Source organism: Erithacus rubecula (genome assembly GCF_903797595.1).
Source record: "Erithacus rubecula genome assembly, chromosome: 13".
Taxonomy (NCBI): Eukaryota; Metazoa; Chordata; class Aves; order Passeriformes; family Muscicapidae; genus Erithacus; species Erithacus rubecula.
Window position 1 is genome coordinate 11,716,291 of NC_136665.1, and position 17,198 is coordinate 11,733,488.

The 17,198-nt window shown below is 55.4% G+C and overlaps 2 protein-coding genes across 5 annotated transcripts in view; both read left to right on the plus strand.

Annotated features, from left to right (window-relative positions):
- Positions 1-9,897, plus strand: part of MTMR14 (myotubularin related protein 14) — a 31,253-nt gene extending 21,356 nt beyond the window's left edge. The window contains exons 18-19 of one of the 2 annotated variants that reach the window (XM_079317110.1): positions 6,189-6,344; positions 9,534-9,897. In XM_079317110.1, the coding sequence (XP_079173236.1) occupies positions 6,189-6,344; positions 9,534-9,714 (337 nt within the window). In that variant the 3' untranslated portion in view covers positions 9,715-9,897. The remainder of the gene's footprint in view (positions 1-6,188; positions 6,345-9,533) is intronic. The other variant, XM_079317111.1, reaches the window with a different exon arrangement.
- Positions 9,898-9,966: 69 nt separating this feature from the next.
- Positions 9,967-17,178, plus strand: CPNE9 (copine family member 9). 3 transcript variants are annotated; one of them, XM_079317121.1, is made up of 20 exons: positions 9,967-10,385; positions 11,864-11,904; positions 11,984-12,030; positions 12,235-12,338; positions 12,522-12,561; positions 13,165-13,241; positions 13,459-13,522; positions 13,636-13,739; positions 13,820-13,924; positions 14,291-14,332; positions 14,425-14,500; positions 14,571-14,624; positions 14,738-14,799; positions 15,072-15,118; positions 15,199-15,380; positions 15,574-15,701; positions 15,816-15,918; positions 15,995-16,052; positions 16,197-16,270; positions 16,387-17,175. In XM_079317121.1, the coding sequence occupies exons 1-20, from the start codon at positions 10,309-10,311 to the stop codon at positions 16,537-16,539; spliced, it is 1,638 nt and encodes a 545-aa protein (XP_079173247.1). In that variant the 5' UTR covers positions 9,967-10,308; the 3' UTR covers positions 16,540-17,175. The 3 variants fall into 3 exon arrangements, 2 of the variants coding, with proteins under 2 accessions (XP_079173247.1, XP_079173246.1); XR_013775730.1 differs by lacking the exon at positions 9,967-10,385 and adding an exon at positions 11,203-11,770 and having other exon boundaries at positions 12,147-12,338; positions 16,184-16,270; positions 16,387-16,519; XM_079317120.1 differs by lacking the exon at positions 9,967-10,385 and adding an exon at positions 11,203-11,770 and having other exon boundaries at positions 12,147-12,338; positions 16,387-17,178.
- The last annotated feature ends 20 nt before the right edge of the window (positions 17,179-17,198 follow it).

Here is a 17,198-nt window from a genome sequence, read left to right on the forward strand (position 1 = left end):
TGCTGGTGGCAAGCAGAGGTAGGAATCTGTTGGGAGCAAGCTGTGAGCACTGTGCCAGCACAAAGGATTCTGCCTGGAAGGCTGTGTGTTCCTGCTGGGGAACGGGGACCCTGCACCTGAGCCTAATTCACACCACAACAAAGGCACCCTCCTGGAGTCTGACGCTGCAATAGGGCAGAGGCGAGCAGTGAACAGGCCTAGAGGAGAAAGAACAGAGCCTGTGGAGCAAACACCATGAGTTTAGGCCAACATGGAATAAAGAGACTCTGAGATAAGAAGTTGCTGTTAACAGCGTCAAATGCTTGTGTAGCCTCTGCAGGTTTTCTGATGACTCTTTTTCTGAATCAGCTGCCAGCCAAATCTGAGTAGTCTCTCATCTTATGGAAAATGAAATGACAAACAAAAGTAAAGCCTTGAAAATTTATAAGAGTTTCTTATCAAATGTCTCTCAATTCCAGAGAAAAATCCCAGTGTGTAACAGTTTTTGTAACTAACTGTTATCCCCAGGGAAAGAAGTCAGTAGGAGGGGTTTGAATTGTTGCTGGGGCCCACCTCTGTATTTTTTGTAAAATGAAAAAAATCTCCCGAGAAGAAAATACTGGGAAGAAAACGTCTTCTATTGGGAGCTGCTTTGTTCACAATGGTAGTGCCACAATTCCTGTGTGTGGTCCCATGCCATTCCCAAGGCCTGACAGGCTGTTCAGTGCTTGCTGGTAGCAGACTTGCAGCAGTGCTCAGGAGTAAGCAGCTTGTAATGCTTCAGCCAGACTGCTCTGCAAGAGCAAAGGGGAGAAACAGGAGTAGGCAGAAGAGCACCATAGTGAGGGTTAGGGTTGCCTTACCAGACACTGTCATGGGTTCTAAGTATGGTGTGTTTTCTCCTGAAAGAGGTTCTGTCATTCCACTGGCCTTTCATCTCCTTGCTTCAACTGTGGTAGTCTGAATTGGTCTGGCAGATAACACTGTACCTTCAACCACCATTTTCTACCCTGAAGTAAACAATGAGTCTCATTTTGGGTGGAGGACTGTGATGGAAGGAAGAGGTAAATTCTGTCTCTTCGCCTCCTGGAAAATTGTGGTACTAAGATGGAAAAGCAGGAGAGACTGATCAAGATGCCAAAAATACCTTTATTCCTGCAGTGCTGCTGGCAGGTCAGCACCCAAGGCTCTTGAAATTAAGAAACCACTGTACTTGACTTCCTAATCCTCTGTTTCTGTGGCCATAGCAACAAAACACTTTCCTCAACTGCTGCTGCAGTGGTTAAAATAGTTGCTTGTAAAATGCCAGCAGGTATCCTTCAGGTAGTTCAGTTCAACAACCCAGTCCAGGTGCTGGCAGGCAGAGAAGCTCTGGAGGGAACAGAAAGGCAAGTCAGCAGGAGACATGAGCAGGGCCTGGGGGTGGAGAACTGAGGTATCCTAAAAAAAAGGGTCACAAATTCCCACTCAGACATTAGGAGCCAAGCCCCACTCCTGGCCAGGCAACATCAACAGGCTGCTTCTGTCACATTTCCAGCCCATCTTGTGAATCTTGCTCTGATTCAGAGGTCCTGGGTACCTGTAAATCCCAGGATGGTTCTTGTTAGGCAAAGCAGTACAAAGGCAATTCCTGTCAGTCTTTCTAGCTTATTCCAACGTGATGGTAGGATCACATCTGCAGAGGACAAACACACAGGAAGATGTTTGCATAGACTGTTTGCAGAGTAGGACTAGGTGCTGCTTGTTCTACAGAGAGCTCTGAGTATGGCAGTGAATGTGCCAAAGATTGAACCCCCTGCATGTGACAGGGTTGCAGTTTGCAAACCTTTTCCTGTATTTGCATTTGACACTAGCAGTCTGTGTCCCATGACACTGCAGAAAAATTCTGTATCTATGTCAGGGATTTAGCATGTGTCTACATAGCACTAATGTGGATTAGCAGCTGGATAATCTTTGGTTGAATGTGCTTTTGCTAAGTCAATTAAACAAAACCCAAAGTACTGTGATCTAGAGAGTTGAGATGTGGAGGAGTTAAATTGCAGAGGATCTGCTTTGACCAGCAGTCACAGAGAACTCCCTTACTTAAGGGCTGCAGATGGTTCAGCTGTGAGTCTGGAGGGAGCACAGTGAGAGCAGAGTGGGACAGAGAAGCTGCTGCCCCTTGGCTTTGAGTGTTTTGTTGGTAGTGAGAAGACTGTGTGTGTACTGTGTGTCTTGCTCCTTGTGGCCACTGCACTCAGAAGGTGTATCTGTAATATGACAGCTTGGGGTAGTGACCCCAGCAGGAGAGGAATTGTTTACAGGAATGTTTTCTGGAGTTATTGCATGACCATGCTACAAAATGGACCTGCTGGCTGACACATGACAATGTGCTGCAATCAGAAATGGTGCTCACAGAGAGCAGGCTGCTCAGGCACTGTCCCAGCCTGTAGATAACTGTCTGGGATTCAGCCAGGGCTCACAGTTCCTGGCAGGGGGCCATACTCCTTGCCAACATTTCCCACGCAAAGGTGGGGAGGGCTGCCCTTTACTCCAGGTTACCACAGTCTGCTGTACATACAGAACCTACTTAATGCTTTGGTTTGAAGGAAGAACATATGCTGGCCAATGAGCTGCTTCCCAAATAGTCCTAGGTGTATGGAAATATGTCAGGTGAGCAGGGGCAGCACGGGGCAGGATGGAGCCTAGCTGTTGGCACTTAGCACTCATCTCAGTTACATATTAGGAAAGGGAGGGATCCCTGGCTGTTTCTCTGCCTCCAGTATTGACTCTTCTCTGGCAGGCAAATGAGTGTCCATGTGCTCTGAAATACTCTGTCTTGTGCAGCATGTTGCATGGGAAGCACTGACCTAATTAAAAGGAACCATTCCAGGTTAGGAGCTGCCAGTTTATGGCCTGCAAGAGGTCCCTTCTTGTGTGAAGGAACAGCTTGCAGCTCATCTCTGTTTTGCTAATCTAATTTAGTTAATCTTGCACTTTTGAGGGAGTTTCTTCCCACTCGTGGACCTGAAGAGGTGGGTGTGTGAAGCTCACTTTGATTCTTTTTCTGTCTGCCATTAGATGTCTGTGGCAGAGACAGCAGCTTGAAGACTGGCTATATCTTGTCTCCTCTAACCATGTCAGCTTTGCTGTTGTCCGGCTGCTTCCGAGTCTCCGTGCTGCCCCTGTTCCTACCCAGCCTCTGGCATGGCTGTCATGTATTGCAGGCATGCTGTTCTTAGAGACTTGGGAACTGCTTCTGGTGCCAGCAGTTCCAGCTTGTTCCAAGGGCCTCACTGAAGCTCTTTTGGGGCCTCTCCAGTGAGACTTTACAAGAAGTATTCAGGGTAGAAATTACAGGAAGACTTTCACCTCTAGCACTGACTGGATTGCATTGGGGTGCAGTCACCCCAGACTTTAGTCTTGGTCTCAAACCGAGCTCAGCATTTAAGAAGTTCTGCTGCTGTTACAGTGCAAACACAAAATTTCCTATGCTGTGTCTTCCCAGGCTTGGCCCCTGCTGTCTCTTGAGGCTGTTCAAGATGCTTATTGATTGTGACATTTCCTCAGGAGCCTCCCTTGAGAAGGCTTTGGGGATGGAGGGGAAGGTCTGCCACAATATCTTAGCTCTGCTGGCCAGGCTCAGATCTCTGGGCCAGGAAAGAAATTACCTAGACTCATTGCAGAGTCAATCAGTTTATTTAGTTAATCAACAAGTGTTTGTTCTGCTGTCTGGAGGCAAGACACAGAATTGACTGCCTTGAACTCCTAGACCCCAATGTTGTTGCATTAGATGAAACCTTACGGAGTTTGCACAGCGGCTTGACAGGGTTGGGCACCCCAGGACGATATACACAGGACTTTTATCAGTCTGTGTCTGTCCATGGCAGAAATCAAGAGATTGATCAATCAAGAGATTGATCTACCTCCAAGAGGTGGTGTAAGATCAGTCTAATCTTAGCTGATAACTGTGGAAGGTGACCAGTAGCTGGAAGCTGGGACCACGCACCCAAAGCAAAAAACAATTTTCTGTTCACCTTCTTCAGCACAGACTTGTCTGATTGGTGTAGTTGATGATTTTGGGCAGAGGGACATTTTTACTGTCCGTAGTGCCCTGGATCATACCTTGCCATGTGGGCAAAGTCTCCTGAGCAGGCTCCAGATATTACTGTCTGTTTGCAAGAGCTGCAGAACTCTGCTCTCATAACTCTTGACCTGGAGATCCTGCTAGAGTCCAGGCCCTCCTCTGCCCTTCATGCTTGCCCTCTGCCAACCTTTGTTTCTGTCTGGCTACAAACCTGTCCTCTCTTCACAATTTTTTTCTGGCAGAATCCTGCTCTCTGCCTATTTTCAGCCCAAGCCTATTGCCTCCAGATCACTTTGCTTCTTTAGCTCAATTTCATGTCACCATGTGTGACACTCCTGTTTTTCCTGGCTGGCTATGCTGGGCTCTCAGGGAGGTGACATCTTCCTCTTCACTCTGCACTGAAGCAGCATTCCTCCATGCTTCTCCCTGGCATCCTGCACTGTTCCCATTGTGTTTCTATCATGGCAGTGTGCTGTGGGCCCAAACACTCTGCCTGCTCTCCTTCACACTGACTTCCTCCACTTCATCCTCCAAAGGCAGAGAGAAGAGTAGATGTCAGTGAACAGCTGCTCCCCTTCCCTTACAAATTCTTTGCTTTCCAGGGAAGGTTATCCCTGTCTGATCTCCTGAAGGTCTTTCTAACAGTGTATGCTTCACTTTTGCTTTCAGTGAGGTGCCTTCATTCTTATTTGGGCATTATGTTCCCCAGGAAAAGCACCATTTTGCAAGGCAGGGTTCCCCCAATACTCTGACTCTCATTCTTAAGTTCATTGAGCAGGCAAAGAACAAGATCTGTGTGAGACAGGTGAAGCTCTGCTCTTCCTGATTTCTGCTGTCATGTCCTTTCAGAGCCTGAGCTGCCAGGCAGGGATATTAACCCCAAACTGCAGCCATGATGGGAAGCTGATTTGCAGAGAATTGTGTGACTCCCTTTCTGTGTTTGCACAGCCAGCTGAGGACCACATTCCACACTGCTCAAACTTGGCTGTATTGATCAGACTAATTAAATGGCAGGCCTGGAATTAGATGGAGATTGCAAGTAGGTTTCCTGCTGTGCATCTCTTTCCCACCCTTGCCTTCCAGTCTAGCTCAGGTCCTTCTTGCTGTGGGAGAGCCTGTCTTTCTGGCTGTCTCCTGGTCCCTTGGGGAGCAGCTGCAGTGCGCCACTGCTATTCTTAGCTGTGAAGACAGCGTGCAAGTACCTGGCCCAGCAGAGCTGGAGCTGGAGCACTGCTCTCTGCCCAGCAGAACTCAGATAAATTATCCAGAAGATCTTGGTAGTGTGTAATTGAGCAGCTCTGCCACAGGCTGTGCTTCCAGCTATGTACACTCTGCTGTGCAGCAAGGCTTAATAATTGCTTGCTCCCTTGGAAGCCAAGAGCTCTGGGTTTCTCTCAAGTGATTGTGCCCTCTTCTCTGAGATTTTGGAGGGACTCCTCAGATTCACTTACCATGTTTCATGCTTGTTTCCTAGTGAGAGATTGCATCAAACAATTATCTTTCCTTGGCTATTTAGCCTGTCCTAAAGATGTTTTGTCACCTGGTTCCTGGCAGAGCCCTTTCTTTAACACAGAAATGAAGAGATGTTCAGGTGCTGGGGGTAGGTGTCCTGAGTACACCTGGGGCGTTGGCTCTGCTCGGATCTGGTGGTAATGCTCAGGAATGTTCTGCTTTCTAACTGCTGCCAGGACCATGATCTGTAAGTCTTTACCAGCACTAACCAAATCACAGCCTTGACTTGCCCTGCTGCCCTGAGATGTGCTAACAGCTTCAACAGGCAACAGGGTGTCCCTTGTACGGCACAGTTTTCACATCCGTGAAGGGTTCAGGGCAGGATGTGCTGTTCCATCTCACTAACGGGTTTCTCAGTTCTGCATGGCCATCTGCTTCACGCTGGCTCTCTCCTGTCCAGCTCCTGGTGTGCTCCTGCTGCTTTATTGGCCCCAGCCAGCTTGGCTCTCCCTTCACTTTCAAAGGAAAGGCTTGGCTCCGGGGCCCAGCCCGAGCTGCATGTTGCACCCTGCTCCCTGAGTGTCAGCAGCGCTGGCCGCCCGCCCGGCAGCTCCCTGGCAGTAGCACCAGCCAGCAGCGTGTGGCTGGATGATCTGACTGACGGCGCCGTCTCCCTCTCTCTCTGCCCCAGATCAGCGGACCATTCTCTGCCTGGATCTTCCGTTTCCACAGACTTTGGCAGCTGGCAGATGGTGACAGGGTGTGGCAGTATTCGGGAGCAGGCAATCCTGAACGCAGACGCCTCTCTCCCTTGCAGCTTCCCGGATGAGTTCTCTAGCACTTGCCTGTAAGTGTCTCAAATGCAGGATCTCTTCTTGGGTCTCTTGGCTGCCTGCAACCACTGCAACTTTATCACTCTGGCACTTTTGGAAAAGCCTGGGAGCCCATAACAAACTGTTCCATCTTCTCTGCCTCGATGTTTTCTATCCACAAACTCAGTCCCTGAGCACTCTTTGCTTATGCTGAACATGGGAAGAAAACAGCACTCTCTCTGCCTAATGATGGGGGAGCTCTTTGCTTTCTGTAAGCAGAAGAGGTTTTTCTTTCTTCCTCAAAGATGCTGAATTTGGGCATAATTGAGTGCAGTTGAGGATTCATGTTTGTCAGGACAGGACTGGTAACCCAGATTTCTTGCTTTTCGATTTTGCTCACCTACATCTCCCCACTGGGGTCAGATCCTTGCTGGAGTAAGAGAAGGACTTTGCTTCTGTAACCCAAATTTTGTCTGGCCTTGTGCAGCAACATTTGCAGGTGCTGTGCCTGGCCAGTGCAGAGCCACAGAGACCCTGTGTCCTACCACATCCTGCCATGTGAAATGGCTGGGAGGCAAATGTTCCTCCCCAAATAGAAATCCACCTCTGGAAGCTTGAAAGACTGGAGATTCACTTTAATTGCTGTTAGAGGAGAACCTTGGTTTGTGCCTTCAGGCTGCAAACTCCCCATCAGGAAACTGAAGTGGCAGATCAGGGGCTGCTGCTAGCAAGCAATGCTAGAGCTGTGCTGCCAGATGCTCAGTCCCTTACTGAGATCTGAGTACGTGCTTTGGAGGCAGAGGGCAAGCAGCATGAAAACCCGTGTCTCCTGTGAGACAGGCTGCCTGCCCTGGTTCTGCATCTCGTGTGGCTGTGTGCTGTGCTGCTGAACTGATAAGAGCAGCTGCCTTCAAGTTACAGTGAAGCTGCAAGATCCAGGAATTGACAGATCAAAACACTGCAAGAGATGTCGGACATGGCCTGGCCAGGATTTGTTCTTCTCCTTTCCTGAGGATACACTGAGCTGCTCCTGCAGTAGTTTGGAGATGAGCAAGGGAGAAGGGATTGAAGGATGGGCATCTGAATAATGACTGCTTTACTGTGTCCTGAGCCTGACTGTGCTTGTTACTGCTGATTGCCAGCAAGTTGTTGCTGCCCCTGGAGTTGAATCCAATGTCAGAATAGGAAATTCAGTAGAGAAACATGAATCAAAGTTGATAGGCCTTAGGCTTATGCAGTTTGGAGAGTGACTGCTTGGGGCAGTGGATTCAAAAGAAGGAGAACAGTGGTGGTGCTTCTCCTGTAAGTGCTCTGCCCTGCTCAGCTATTCACTAAAGCTGTGGGTTGCTTGGGGGCTGGGGACTACTCAGCTAAAGGTGCTGGGGCCAGGAACTGCATTGAAAGGATGAAGAGTCCCCAGCGGTATTGTATTGAGCTTAACCCAGAGCCTCCACCCTCTCTCTGCTCTGCACTAGCCCTGTTTGCTCAGGACTCCATTGTGGTTTTTTCCCTGTTTTTGCAGCCCAACACAGTATGTTTTTTTTTTTTCTTTTAATTCCATTTAAGTTCCCACTTTGCATCTTCACTGGCAGCAGCTCGATGAAGGTATGCTTTTCACTGCCTACTTCTTGTGCTTGTGTGGGGCTTGTCAGGGCTTACTTGGAGCTGGGGCTTTGACAGCCTCCTCTCATCCCGCACCCCGAGCTGCAGGCGAGCGGGCAGGCTGTAGGAAGTGTAGTGGGGCAGAGTGCCGTGGATTTGGCAAGGAACACGACCTGCCTCCGCGGTGAACAGTTCAGGGTGAAATGCTGCAGCCAGTCTGCAGGGCTTGGTGTGGAGCAGTGGCTGGCTGCTTGACCCTGTGCCTTGGAGTGTCTCACTCCCTGAAACAAACTGAAAAACCCAAATACAAAATCTGCCCTGTAAAGAGGTGTGAGAGCCACAGGACATGGGACCTAACTGCTGCACGCCCTCGCTTACCTCTGCGCGTGACATCTGAGATCGCTGTGCTTGGGTGCAAGTAAGTCCTGCCTTCACAGAGCTTATTTTAAATGCTAGCAGGTTTGCGAGTTCCACGTCCTAATTAGGTTGCCAAAAAGCATCGCTAATGTGTTTAGATATGTTGTTGCCTTTTTTTGCCCTCTGGCTTCTCTTTATTATCAGACACAGTAAACAGCGGCCTGGTTGGCTGCCTCGGCATCGCTTGCTGTTTATAGGCCTCCCACCATATCCTCTTGCTGCTGTTTCCGGACCGAAGCTGTTGGCTGTGGGTGGTTAACACTTCCATTCAGATGAGCTGTGCCAATTTATAGCCAGCCCAGGCGCTGGAAGATTAAAGAGAATTTTTTATGGGGAAGGTTAGCACTGTGCCCTTGGAGTGACCTTTGAGGAATGTCTTAATCTCTCTGGGAACCACTGGCATGTCACAGAGGCACTACAGCAAGGATCATTTTCGGCTGAAGAGCTTGGAACGGCTGCCTCTGCGCCCCAGTCTTGCTTTCCCCTGCTCCCTCAGCTGAAGTCTCACCTTCCTTCTTCTGCTTTACCCCCTGCCCATAACCAGGTGTGTGGATCAGCAGACGAGGAGAGCAGGTCCCATGGGAAGTCATGCCCTACTCTGCTCCTGTTTGCAGAGAGCAGCCGTGCTGGGGAGCAGAAGTAAAGCACTGCTCAGTTCTCCTCTTCCTGTGGCTGAAGTGTTCCTTGGGACTTTTGTCACCTTGTCTGCTCCCTCTCATCCCCCTTTCCACAGAGCTGTGTGTGCTGGCACAAGCACACAAGGCTGGGGCTGGTGGAAGTGAGGGATGGTTGCAAATAGGTTTGAAGCGACTGTCCGGACACAGCACATGTGGACAGTCTTCATCTGTGTGAGGAAGGGAGGGAATTGGCGCAGGGACTGATGTCAGCACCCACTTGGCCAAAGCACCACTTTGTTTATGAACTGCAGCATTATGAGCACCATGGTGGTGGGAGAAACGGGACAGTGGAGTGTGTGAAGGAGAAAACCCCGGGGGGCAGGAGACTGAGGCTGCAAGTGGCTCCGTGGGTTGGGGATGGATGAGGAGGCAGTGGCACCAGCTGCCATCAGCTCTGTGGGCAGAGCCTTTTGGGGTTTGCACAGCCTTAGCCACTGCAGCCCGTTGAGCACCACAGCCCTGTGTTAGTGAGAGCTGGGATGTGGAGAGGGATGGCTGCAGTCACTGACCTCCCCTTCTCTCTCCTAGACTGGTGTCAGCGAGTGACCGTGAGTCCCGTCTGGAGGAAGTGCGTTCTGCCTTTCTAGCAAGCTACAGCCGGACCATCGGCCTTAAGGCTGTGCCCCCCAGCCCCTCAGGGGCCATCGGTGGCCTCCTCGAGCAGTTTGTGCGGGGTGTGGGACTGAGAGGCAGCAGCAGCACCCTCTGAACACGGCGTTCCCGGACCACTGCCTGGAAAACTGGGGCTGGCATGTCCCCCAGCAGAGTCCTGGGACCCTCTTCTTGGTGCGGGCACCTGCTGCACCCAGCGCCCGCCGCCAGCCCCCCCTGCCTGGGGCTGGGGGGATGCGGGGTCTTCGGCGAGTCTCTGCAGTAAATGACCCGAGCTGTGCCCTCTCCTGCCTCCTCTCTGGGCTGCGGGTGGGGGAACGGGGGCGGCGCGGGGGAGCCGCGCTGCCGGGGGCGCCGCTCGCTATAAATAGCCCGGCCCACTCTTCGCGAGCGTCGGCACCGAAATAACACCGAGCCGAACCTGGGAGGAAGCCCCCGGCGGGGCGGGATGGGAGCTGAGCCCCCTTTTGGGAATCGCGGGTGGAACGTTCCAGTAGAGCCGAGCCTCGGGAGCCGAACCCCCTGGTGCCCGCGTTGGTGCCCCTGCTCCCGGCAGGGAAGGGCCGTCGTGCTCGAGATGTGCTGAGCCGTGCCTGTGCCGAGCCGTGCCCGTGCCGTGCCCGCCCCCGGGCGCGCCTCCTCGGCGGCGCGGGAGGAGGCGGCGCGGAGCATCGGCGGCGCCCGGGCGGGGATGGCGGCTCCGGGAGCGCTGGAGCCGGCGGCCGGCAGCGTGCCGGGCACCAAGGTGGAGATCACCGTGTCGTGCCGGTGAGCCGGGAGCCAGGCAAGGGAGCGGGAGGGCGGAGGCTAGTCCGTGCACACGGGTGGGACACGGGATGTGCTGCGGGGCTGCTCGCTGCGTCCCGCTGTCCGCCGCTCAGCCCCTGGCTCGAGGCGTTGTGAGCTGCGCGATCTCTCTCCCCGGGTAGCTCTCGGTGCCAGGGCGTATGCCCAGCGTTCTTCTTCCCTACTGCTCCCCGTCTTGTCCCCTTCCTGGGGTCCCATGGGATGCTGTCACCCGGCACCGCTGCGTGAAGCGACCGATGCTCACACCCGGGGCTGGGGCGCGGGACGGTCCCTCGCGGAGCGATGATTGTGGGAGGTGGGTGATACCGGCGGGGAGCGGGGTACCGGCGCTGGCTGCGAGCGGCTGCCCGGCTCGGTGAGCTCGGTGCAAGGCAGCGGGACCGGGAACGTGGCAGCGGGATGGGGACTGCGGGAGAGGGGCTGCTCTGTGCCCCAGCTTCTGGCCAGGGTCCGCCGGCCAAGCGGCGGCCGTTCAGCCGATCTGCCGGCGGCTAAATATAGCCCGTCGGAGGCACCGCTGTTTGCGGCCGGGGGTCCCGCTCGCAGGGACAGGCACTAGCGTCCTGCTGGGGGGCAGCGTCCCCGTGCCGTAGGTCCTGTGGCACGGAGCGCCCCGACCAGGGTGGGTACCTCCAGCACATCCCCGAGCTGTGCAAACTCTGGGCCGGGGGTTGTCGTGCCCTTTCACCGAGGCTGAGCGCTGGTCCCCGCTGCCTGCTTCCCGGACGGCAGGTAGAGGGACTGTGGGACCGGCGGGACCGGGCAGCTCCAAGCAGGGACCGGGGGTCACATCTGGAGACAGCCCAGGGCAGGGGCAGCCTTTGCTTCGCAGCCACAGGGCACAGCCCGGACCAGGGTGCGGTCTTTCCCCTGCGTGCTGGGATCAGGGGAGCTGGTTTAGCCCCGCAGCCCCCGGCCGTGCTCCAGCCCACCCTGTGCTGCCTCCCCGGGGGTGCGGGAAGTATCCCAGCAGAGCCGGTAGAATCCCCCGGCACTTTCCGGTGTCACACCGCGCACAGGACGACGATCAATCGTTCTGCCGGTAGGTGTGTCGGGGGATACCCACTGGCTGCTCAGCCCCTGCTCCAAGTGTCTCCTTTCTTCTCACTTCTGCGCCCTGCCATTAGCCAAGCTCCTGCTGCCGGGGCGCGGCGGGCACTCAGCCGGCGCCGGCGGCACCGGGGAAGGTTTCATCCTGTAAATGGGTTCCCTGTCATGTTCAATCATCATCAGGGCTAGGGATGCTGCTCGCCGCTCGCCCTGCTGCCCCACCGAACCGTGCAGAGGGAGCCGGCGTGTCTCCTTGGTGCTCTTTTCCGTGGGTGCCAGCACGGCCTTCTGGCATGGTGCTGACCTGTGATCAGGGGATGGACATGAGGACCCGTTGCTGGACCAGGTGGGTGGCGCTCAGGGTGGCTCACGCCTGGCTCTTCCCCCAGGAACCTGCTGGACATGGACACCTTCTCCAAGTCCGACCCAGGTGGGTGGTGGAGCAGGGCAGGGGGCATGACATGGCACAGACACGGCACGGCAGCCTGGCTCTGCTCCTCTCTCCGCAGTGGTGGTCCTCTTTGTGCAGGTCTCGGGGAGCAACGAGTGGAAGGAGGTGAGCGTGGCCCCCTCTCCTGGCTAATCCCCAGCTGGGTTAAACAGGTCCATATGGCCACCCGTGTCCACGCTAATGATCCCTCCCTGTCCACGCTAATGATTCGGCCACGCCAGCAGCGCTAATCCCCCACTGGGATTAGCGCCGAGGCAGCTGCGATGGGGATGGGTTCTGGGGGGGCCACCCTCACCCCTCTCCCTGCAGTTCGGACGCACCGAGGTGATCGACAACACCCTGAACCCCGACTTTGTCCGCAAGTTCGTCCTTGACTACTACTTCGAGGAGAAGCAAAACCTCCGCTTCGATGTGTGAGTAGAGCAGCCAGGGAAGGGCTTAGCCCAATTGAGGGTGAAACAAAGCACCGAGTCAGTAATAAATAAGGATAATAAATAAGAATTCAGTGTTGAATAGCCTGGATGGGTGGGGAAGCAGCATTGTGTGCTGAAGCATCTCTGCAGGCACCAGCTCAGGGCTCTGCTCTCCCACACCAGGTACAATGTGGACTCCAAGAGCTGCTCTGCTTTAAAGCAGGTGAGCACAGCGTGTGCCGGGGGGATGTGTAGTGATGCCCCAGTGTGATGCTATGCTGGGATACCCCGAGGCTGTGCCCTCTGTGGTACAAGTGCCCCTTAGAGGGCTCTAACCTGCTCTCCATCTCTCCATGCCCCATGGGGATTGGCAGAAGGTAGGTGTTTGTCACACACCAGCCCCTCCTCTCCCCTGGAAACCCAGCCCTCATGGGACTACCTGGTGGGGCAGGAGAGAGTCAGGAAGACACTCCATAGGTTTGGCTGTTGAGGGTGGCCCAAGGGGTCCAGGACAGGTCAGGGCATGTAGGGCGGTTTGGGTGGGGGGGACTAGGATGGGTCTAGGGGTATGGGCTGGCCCTAGGACACAGAATGAGTGTAAAGTACATGGAGCAGGCACCTAGGGTAGTCCTGGGGATGCACAATGGGTCCTGAGCTGCAAGGTAGCTCTTGGGTCACAGTGTAGGTTCAAGAAATTTAGGGTGGCTCAGAGCCAAGGTGGTGGCAGGTCCCATGGGTGCACTGGGAAAGAAAGTGGTGGGTGTGGGTGGTGGGGGACCAGGGCAACAGCCCTCCAGGATCTCACAGTCCTTTGTTTGGGGCACAGGACTTCCTGGGGCAGACATTTGTGGCACTGGGAGAGGTGATTGGGTCCCAGCGGGGACGCCTGGAAAAACCCCTAACGTGAGTTATACCCTGTGGTGAGGTGAGGTGGGAGGCTACCACACTGAGTCTCCACCACCTGACCCACTGGACCCTGCCCCCACACGTCCTGTGCTGGGGATTCTGGTCACGCTGCCAAGCACCACCAGATGTGGACAGAAACCCCAACCTTAATCTCACCTCTTGCCTCTGAACTGTCCTCCTTGTCTCGAAGCTGATTGTGTGCCTGTGGTTTCAGGGGTGTCCCAGGGAAGCGGTGTGGGACTATCCTGCTGCTGGCTGAGGAGCTGAGCAACTGCCGGGTGAGTACCCATGTACCAGCTTCAGTGTGGAGAGGGCTGCATGGTCCCTCAGTACAGAAGCTGCTGGTGCCAGGGGTGAGGAGGTGGCTGGCAGTGACAGTCCCTGTTCCTAGGACATTGTCACAATGCAGCTGTGTGCCAACAAGCTGGATAAGAAGGACTTCTTTGGAAAATCCGATCCTTTCCTCGTCTTCTATCGTAGCAATGAGGATGGCACGTGAGCACAGGGACCCAGTGGGGCAGAGAGGGTGCCAATGTCACCAGACTGCGTGGCCCAACCCTGTCCTGTCCCCCCAGCTTTACTATCTGCCATAAGACAGAGGTGGTGAAGAACACACTCAACCCGGTGTGGCAGCCCTTCACCATCCCCGTGCGCGCCCTCTGCAACGGCGACTACGACCGGTACAGGAGTGGGGATGGGGACAGGGACAGGGCAGCCCTGGGCCAGAGCAGGGTATGAGCAGTTCTTCGTGGGCTTGGCCCGCAGCAGCAGGCAGCTCAGAATTGGGTCCCGATTGGTTTTTTTTCTCTTTTGCAACCCAAATTACATAAATGCATCCCCCTGCTTTCCAGGGCCCCCACCATGACCCAAATTTCCCGCTCCCTCTTGGCAGAGCCGCAGGCTGGGCAGGCAGGATGGCTCTGCTGGAAGCTGGTGGGCAGGGTGCTCCCTGCAGTTTGGGGCTGTGGGGCTGGGTGTCCCCAAATCAGGGGCAGGAGGGGCTGTGCCAGCCTGGCTGGTGCCTCACTATGTGCCTTCACTTTCAGGACAGTGAAGATAGACGTGTACGACTGGGACCGGGATGGGAGGTGAGGGAAGGGGCATCAGGGTGCTGCTGAAGCTTCCCAGGGCACTTCTCACCCAGGTGCCTGGCCATACTGACCTTGTGTTCCTCCTTCAGCCATGACTTCATTGGGGAATTTGCCACCAGCTACCGTGAGCTCTCTCGAGCACAGAGTCAGTTCACAGTGTATGAGGTAGGATGGTGAGTCAGGGTGAGGACAGGGTGCACTCCATGCTGGGACTCACCTACCCCTGTGCCTGCAGGTGCTAAATCCCAGAAAGAAATGCAAGAAGAAGAAATATGTGAATTCTGGCACTGTGAGTGGGGCTGGGGAGTTCCTGGGCCTCCTGCCTTTCAGGGGCTGGTGCTGCTCTACCTGCTGTATGTGCCAGTTTGGGGAGGCTCCATATCTGATTCCCTGTGCCCACAGGTGACACTGCTCTCCTTCTCTGTTGAGTCCGAGTTCACCTTCGTTGACTACATACGGGGCGGGTGAGTGGGGGGTCAGGAGCCCCCTGGCTCCTCGAGATCCCCCATGGCTGAGGGTCTCAGGGCAAGGACAGTGGTGAAATGAAGGTGCAGTGAGGGGGTGACAAGGGGGCAGTTGGGCTGGGAAGTAGATGCAGAACAGTGGCATGGGACTGTGGGCTGGGGCAGGGGGGCCCAGGCAATGGGTCTGGGCAGGGAAACACCAGCACTATGGGGCTGGAAGATGGTATCCCTGTGCCATGGGGCTGGCAGCCTTCCTCACTCTCCCCCTAAAGGACACAGCTGAATTTCACTGTTGCCATTGACTTCACGGCCTCCAATGGTGAGTGCACCTGGTGTCTGGGGGGTCCCCATCCCCGTGGGGGTGGCCATGGGGCGGGTGTGATGGGCACTGTGCTGCAGGGTTGCCATCACAGCCCACCTCGCTGCACTACGTGAGCCCCTACCAGCTGAGCGCCTATGCCCTGGCACTGAAGGCAGTGGGGGAAATCATCCAGGACTACGACAGTGACAAGCTTTTCCCTGCCTACGGCTTTGGTGCCAAAGTTCCACCTGACGGCAAGATCTCCCACCAGTTTCCTCTGGTGCGCCCTCCCTGTGGGACAGGGCTGACAGTGAACCCAGACCCCCTGGCTGTGGGGCAGAGCTGGTCTTGGGGTGCCCACAGCAGCTTGGTGGGAAGGGGAAGCACCCTGGCCACATCTGCCCCAGCATCACACAGCCTGGGGGACATCAGGAACTGTGGTCCCCCTCCAAGTGTCCATCTCTGTCCTCCAGAACAACAACATGGAGAACCCCAGCTGTGTCGGCATCGAAGGCGTGCTGGAGTCTTACCTCCAAAGCCTGCGCACCGTCCAGCTCTATGGTCCTACCAACTTTGCTCCTGTTATCAACCAGGTGGCTGGGTGAGCAGTAGGGCACTGTCCCCTTTGCCATCTCCAAATGCCATCTCTCCCACAGCAGGGTCAACTACCCCACATGAGTGGGATGCTTGAGGGACCCATCCCTTTTCCCCATAGGACAGCCGCCCAGGTGACTGATGGCTCACAATACCACGTCCTCCTCATCATCACTGATGGTGTCATCTCTGACATGCTGCAGACCAAGGAAGCCATTGTCACCGTGAGTGCACCCTTGTTGCTCTGAGTTCACCACACATGGGCACTATCTTGGCTGACGCCCTGCCTCTGTTCCACAGGCTTCTTCCCTACCCATGTCCATCATCATCGTGGGAGTAGGTCCAGCTGAGTTTGAGGGTGAGTCGGGACTCTGGGACACAAGGGAAGAGGGATGGAAACATCGTCCCTTCCTCTGGGATGTCAAAGGCATCCAAAGGGCTGGTGTTTCCATCCCCGGTGTTCACCCCACCGAGACTTGGTGACACCAGCTGTCACCCCCAGCCATGGAGGAGCTGGACGGTGATGAGGTACGGTTGTCTTCCCGGGGACGATATGCCGAGAGGGACATTGTCCAGGTAACGCTGGCATTGAATCCAGACCCTCCATGGGTGAGAGATGCTCAGTCCCCCTTGCTGAACCCCACAGCAACAGAGTTGCTTTCAACCTGACTGCAAACTTCTTGCCCTCAAAGTTTGTGCCATTTCGGGATTACGTGGATGACTCAGGCAACCAGGTGCTGAGCATGGCCCGCCTGGCCAAGGACGTGCTGGCTGAGATCCCCGAGCAGCTGCTCTCCTACATGAAGACCCGTGACATCAAGCCTCCCCGGGCAGATCCCAAGTAGCTATTCCACGAGCCGTGGAACTGGCTCGTGGGGCGAGGATATGTCACCTTTTGTCTGCTGGTGGCCAGTGCTTAACCATGGAGATGTGGCCCCATTAGGAAGATAATCAGCTGCTATGGTTGGTCAAAACAGGGCTGGGACCCGCTTCTGGCAGTGAGACCACAGGGCTGAACATCCTTGGCTGCCCGTTCCTCCTGCCCGATGTCCAGCAGCAAGGCGGGATGTCCCTCGGCCGTGGCAGAGCGGGCAGGGCCAGCGCCGGGGGGACACAGTGTGTGCGTGTGTGTCCCGGGAGAGCAGCGTGGCGCCTGCCGCAGGGAAGGCTGACCCCGAGTGCCTGCTGGGGGTCTCAGCCCCGCTGCTCCTCGGGGCAGCGGTCTCGCCCTGCTCCCGCCTGCGCCCCATTCCTGCCTGCATCCCGCTCCTGCCTGTGCCCTCTTCTCCAACTCTGCTAGCCTGGGCTGGCCGGCCTGCCTCATGCCCTGCCCCACGGCCGGGGCTGCCGGGGCGGGGGCAGGCGGGTCTCTACTGCGTTACCGACTGTAAATAAACTGCTCAACTGGGTCTGCTGCCGTGCTGGGCCAAGGGGAGCGGGGAGACCAAGGGGGACGGGAGCACCGGTGTGGCGCTGGAGTCCAAGGGGCCGAAGGTACTAGGGG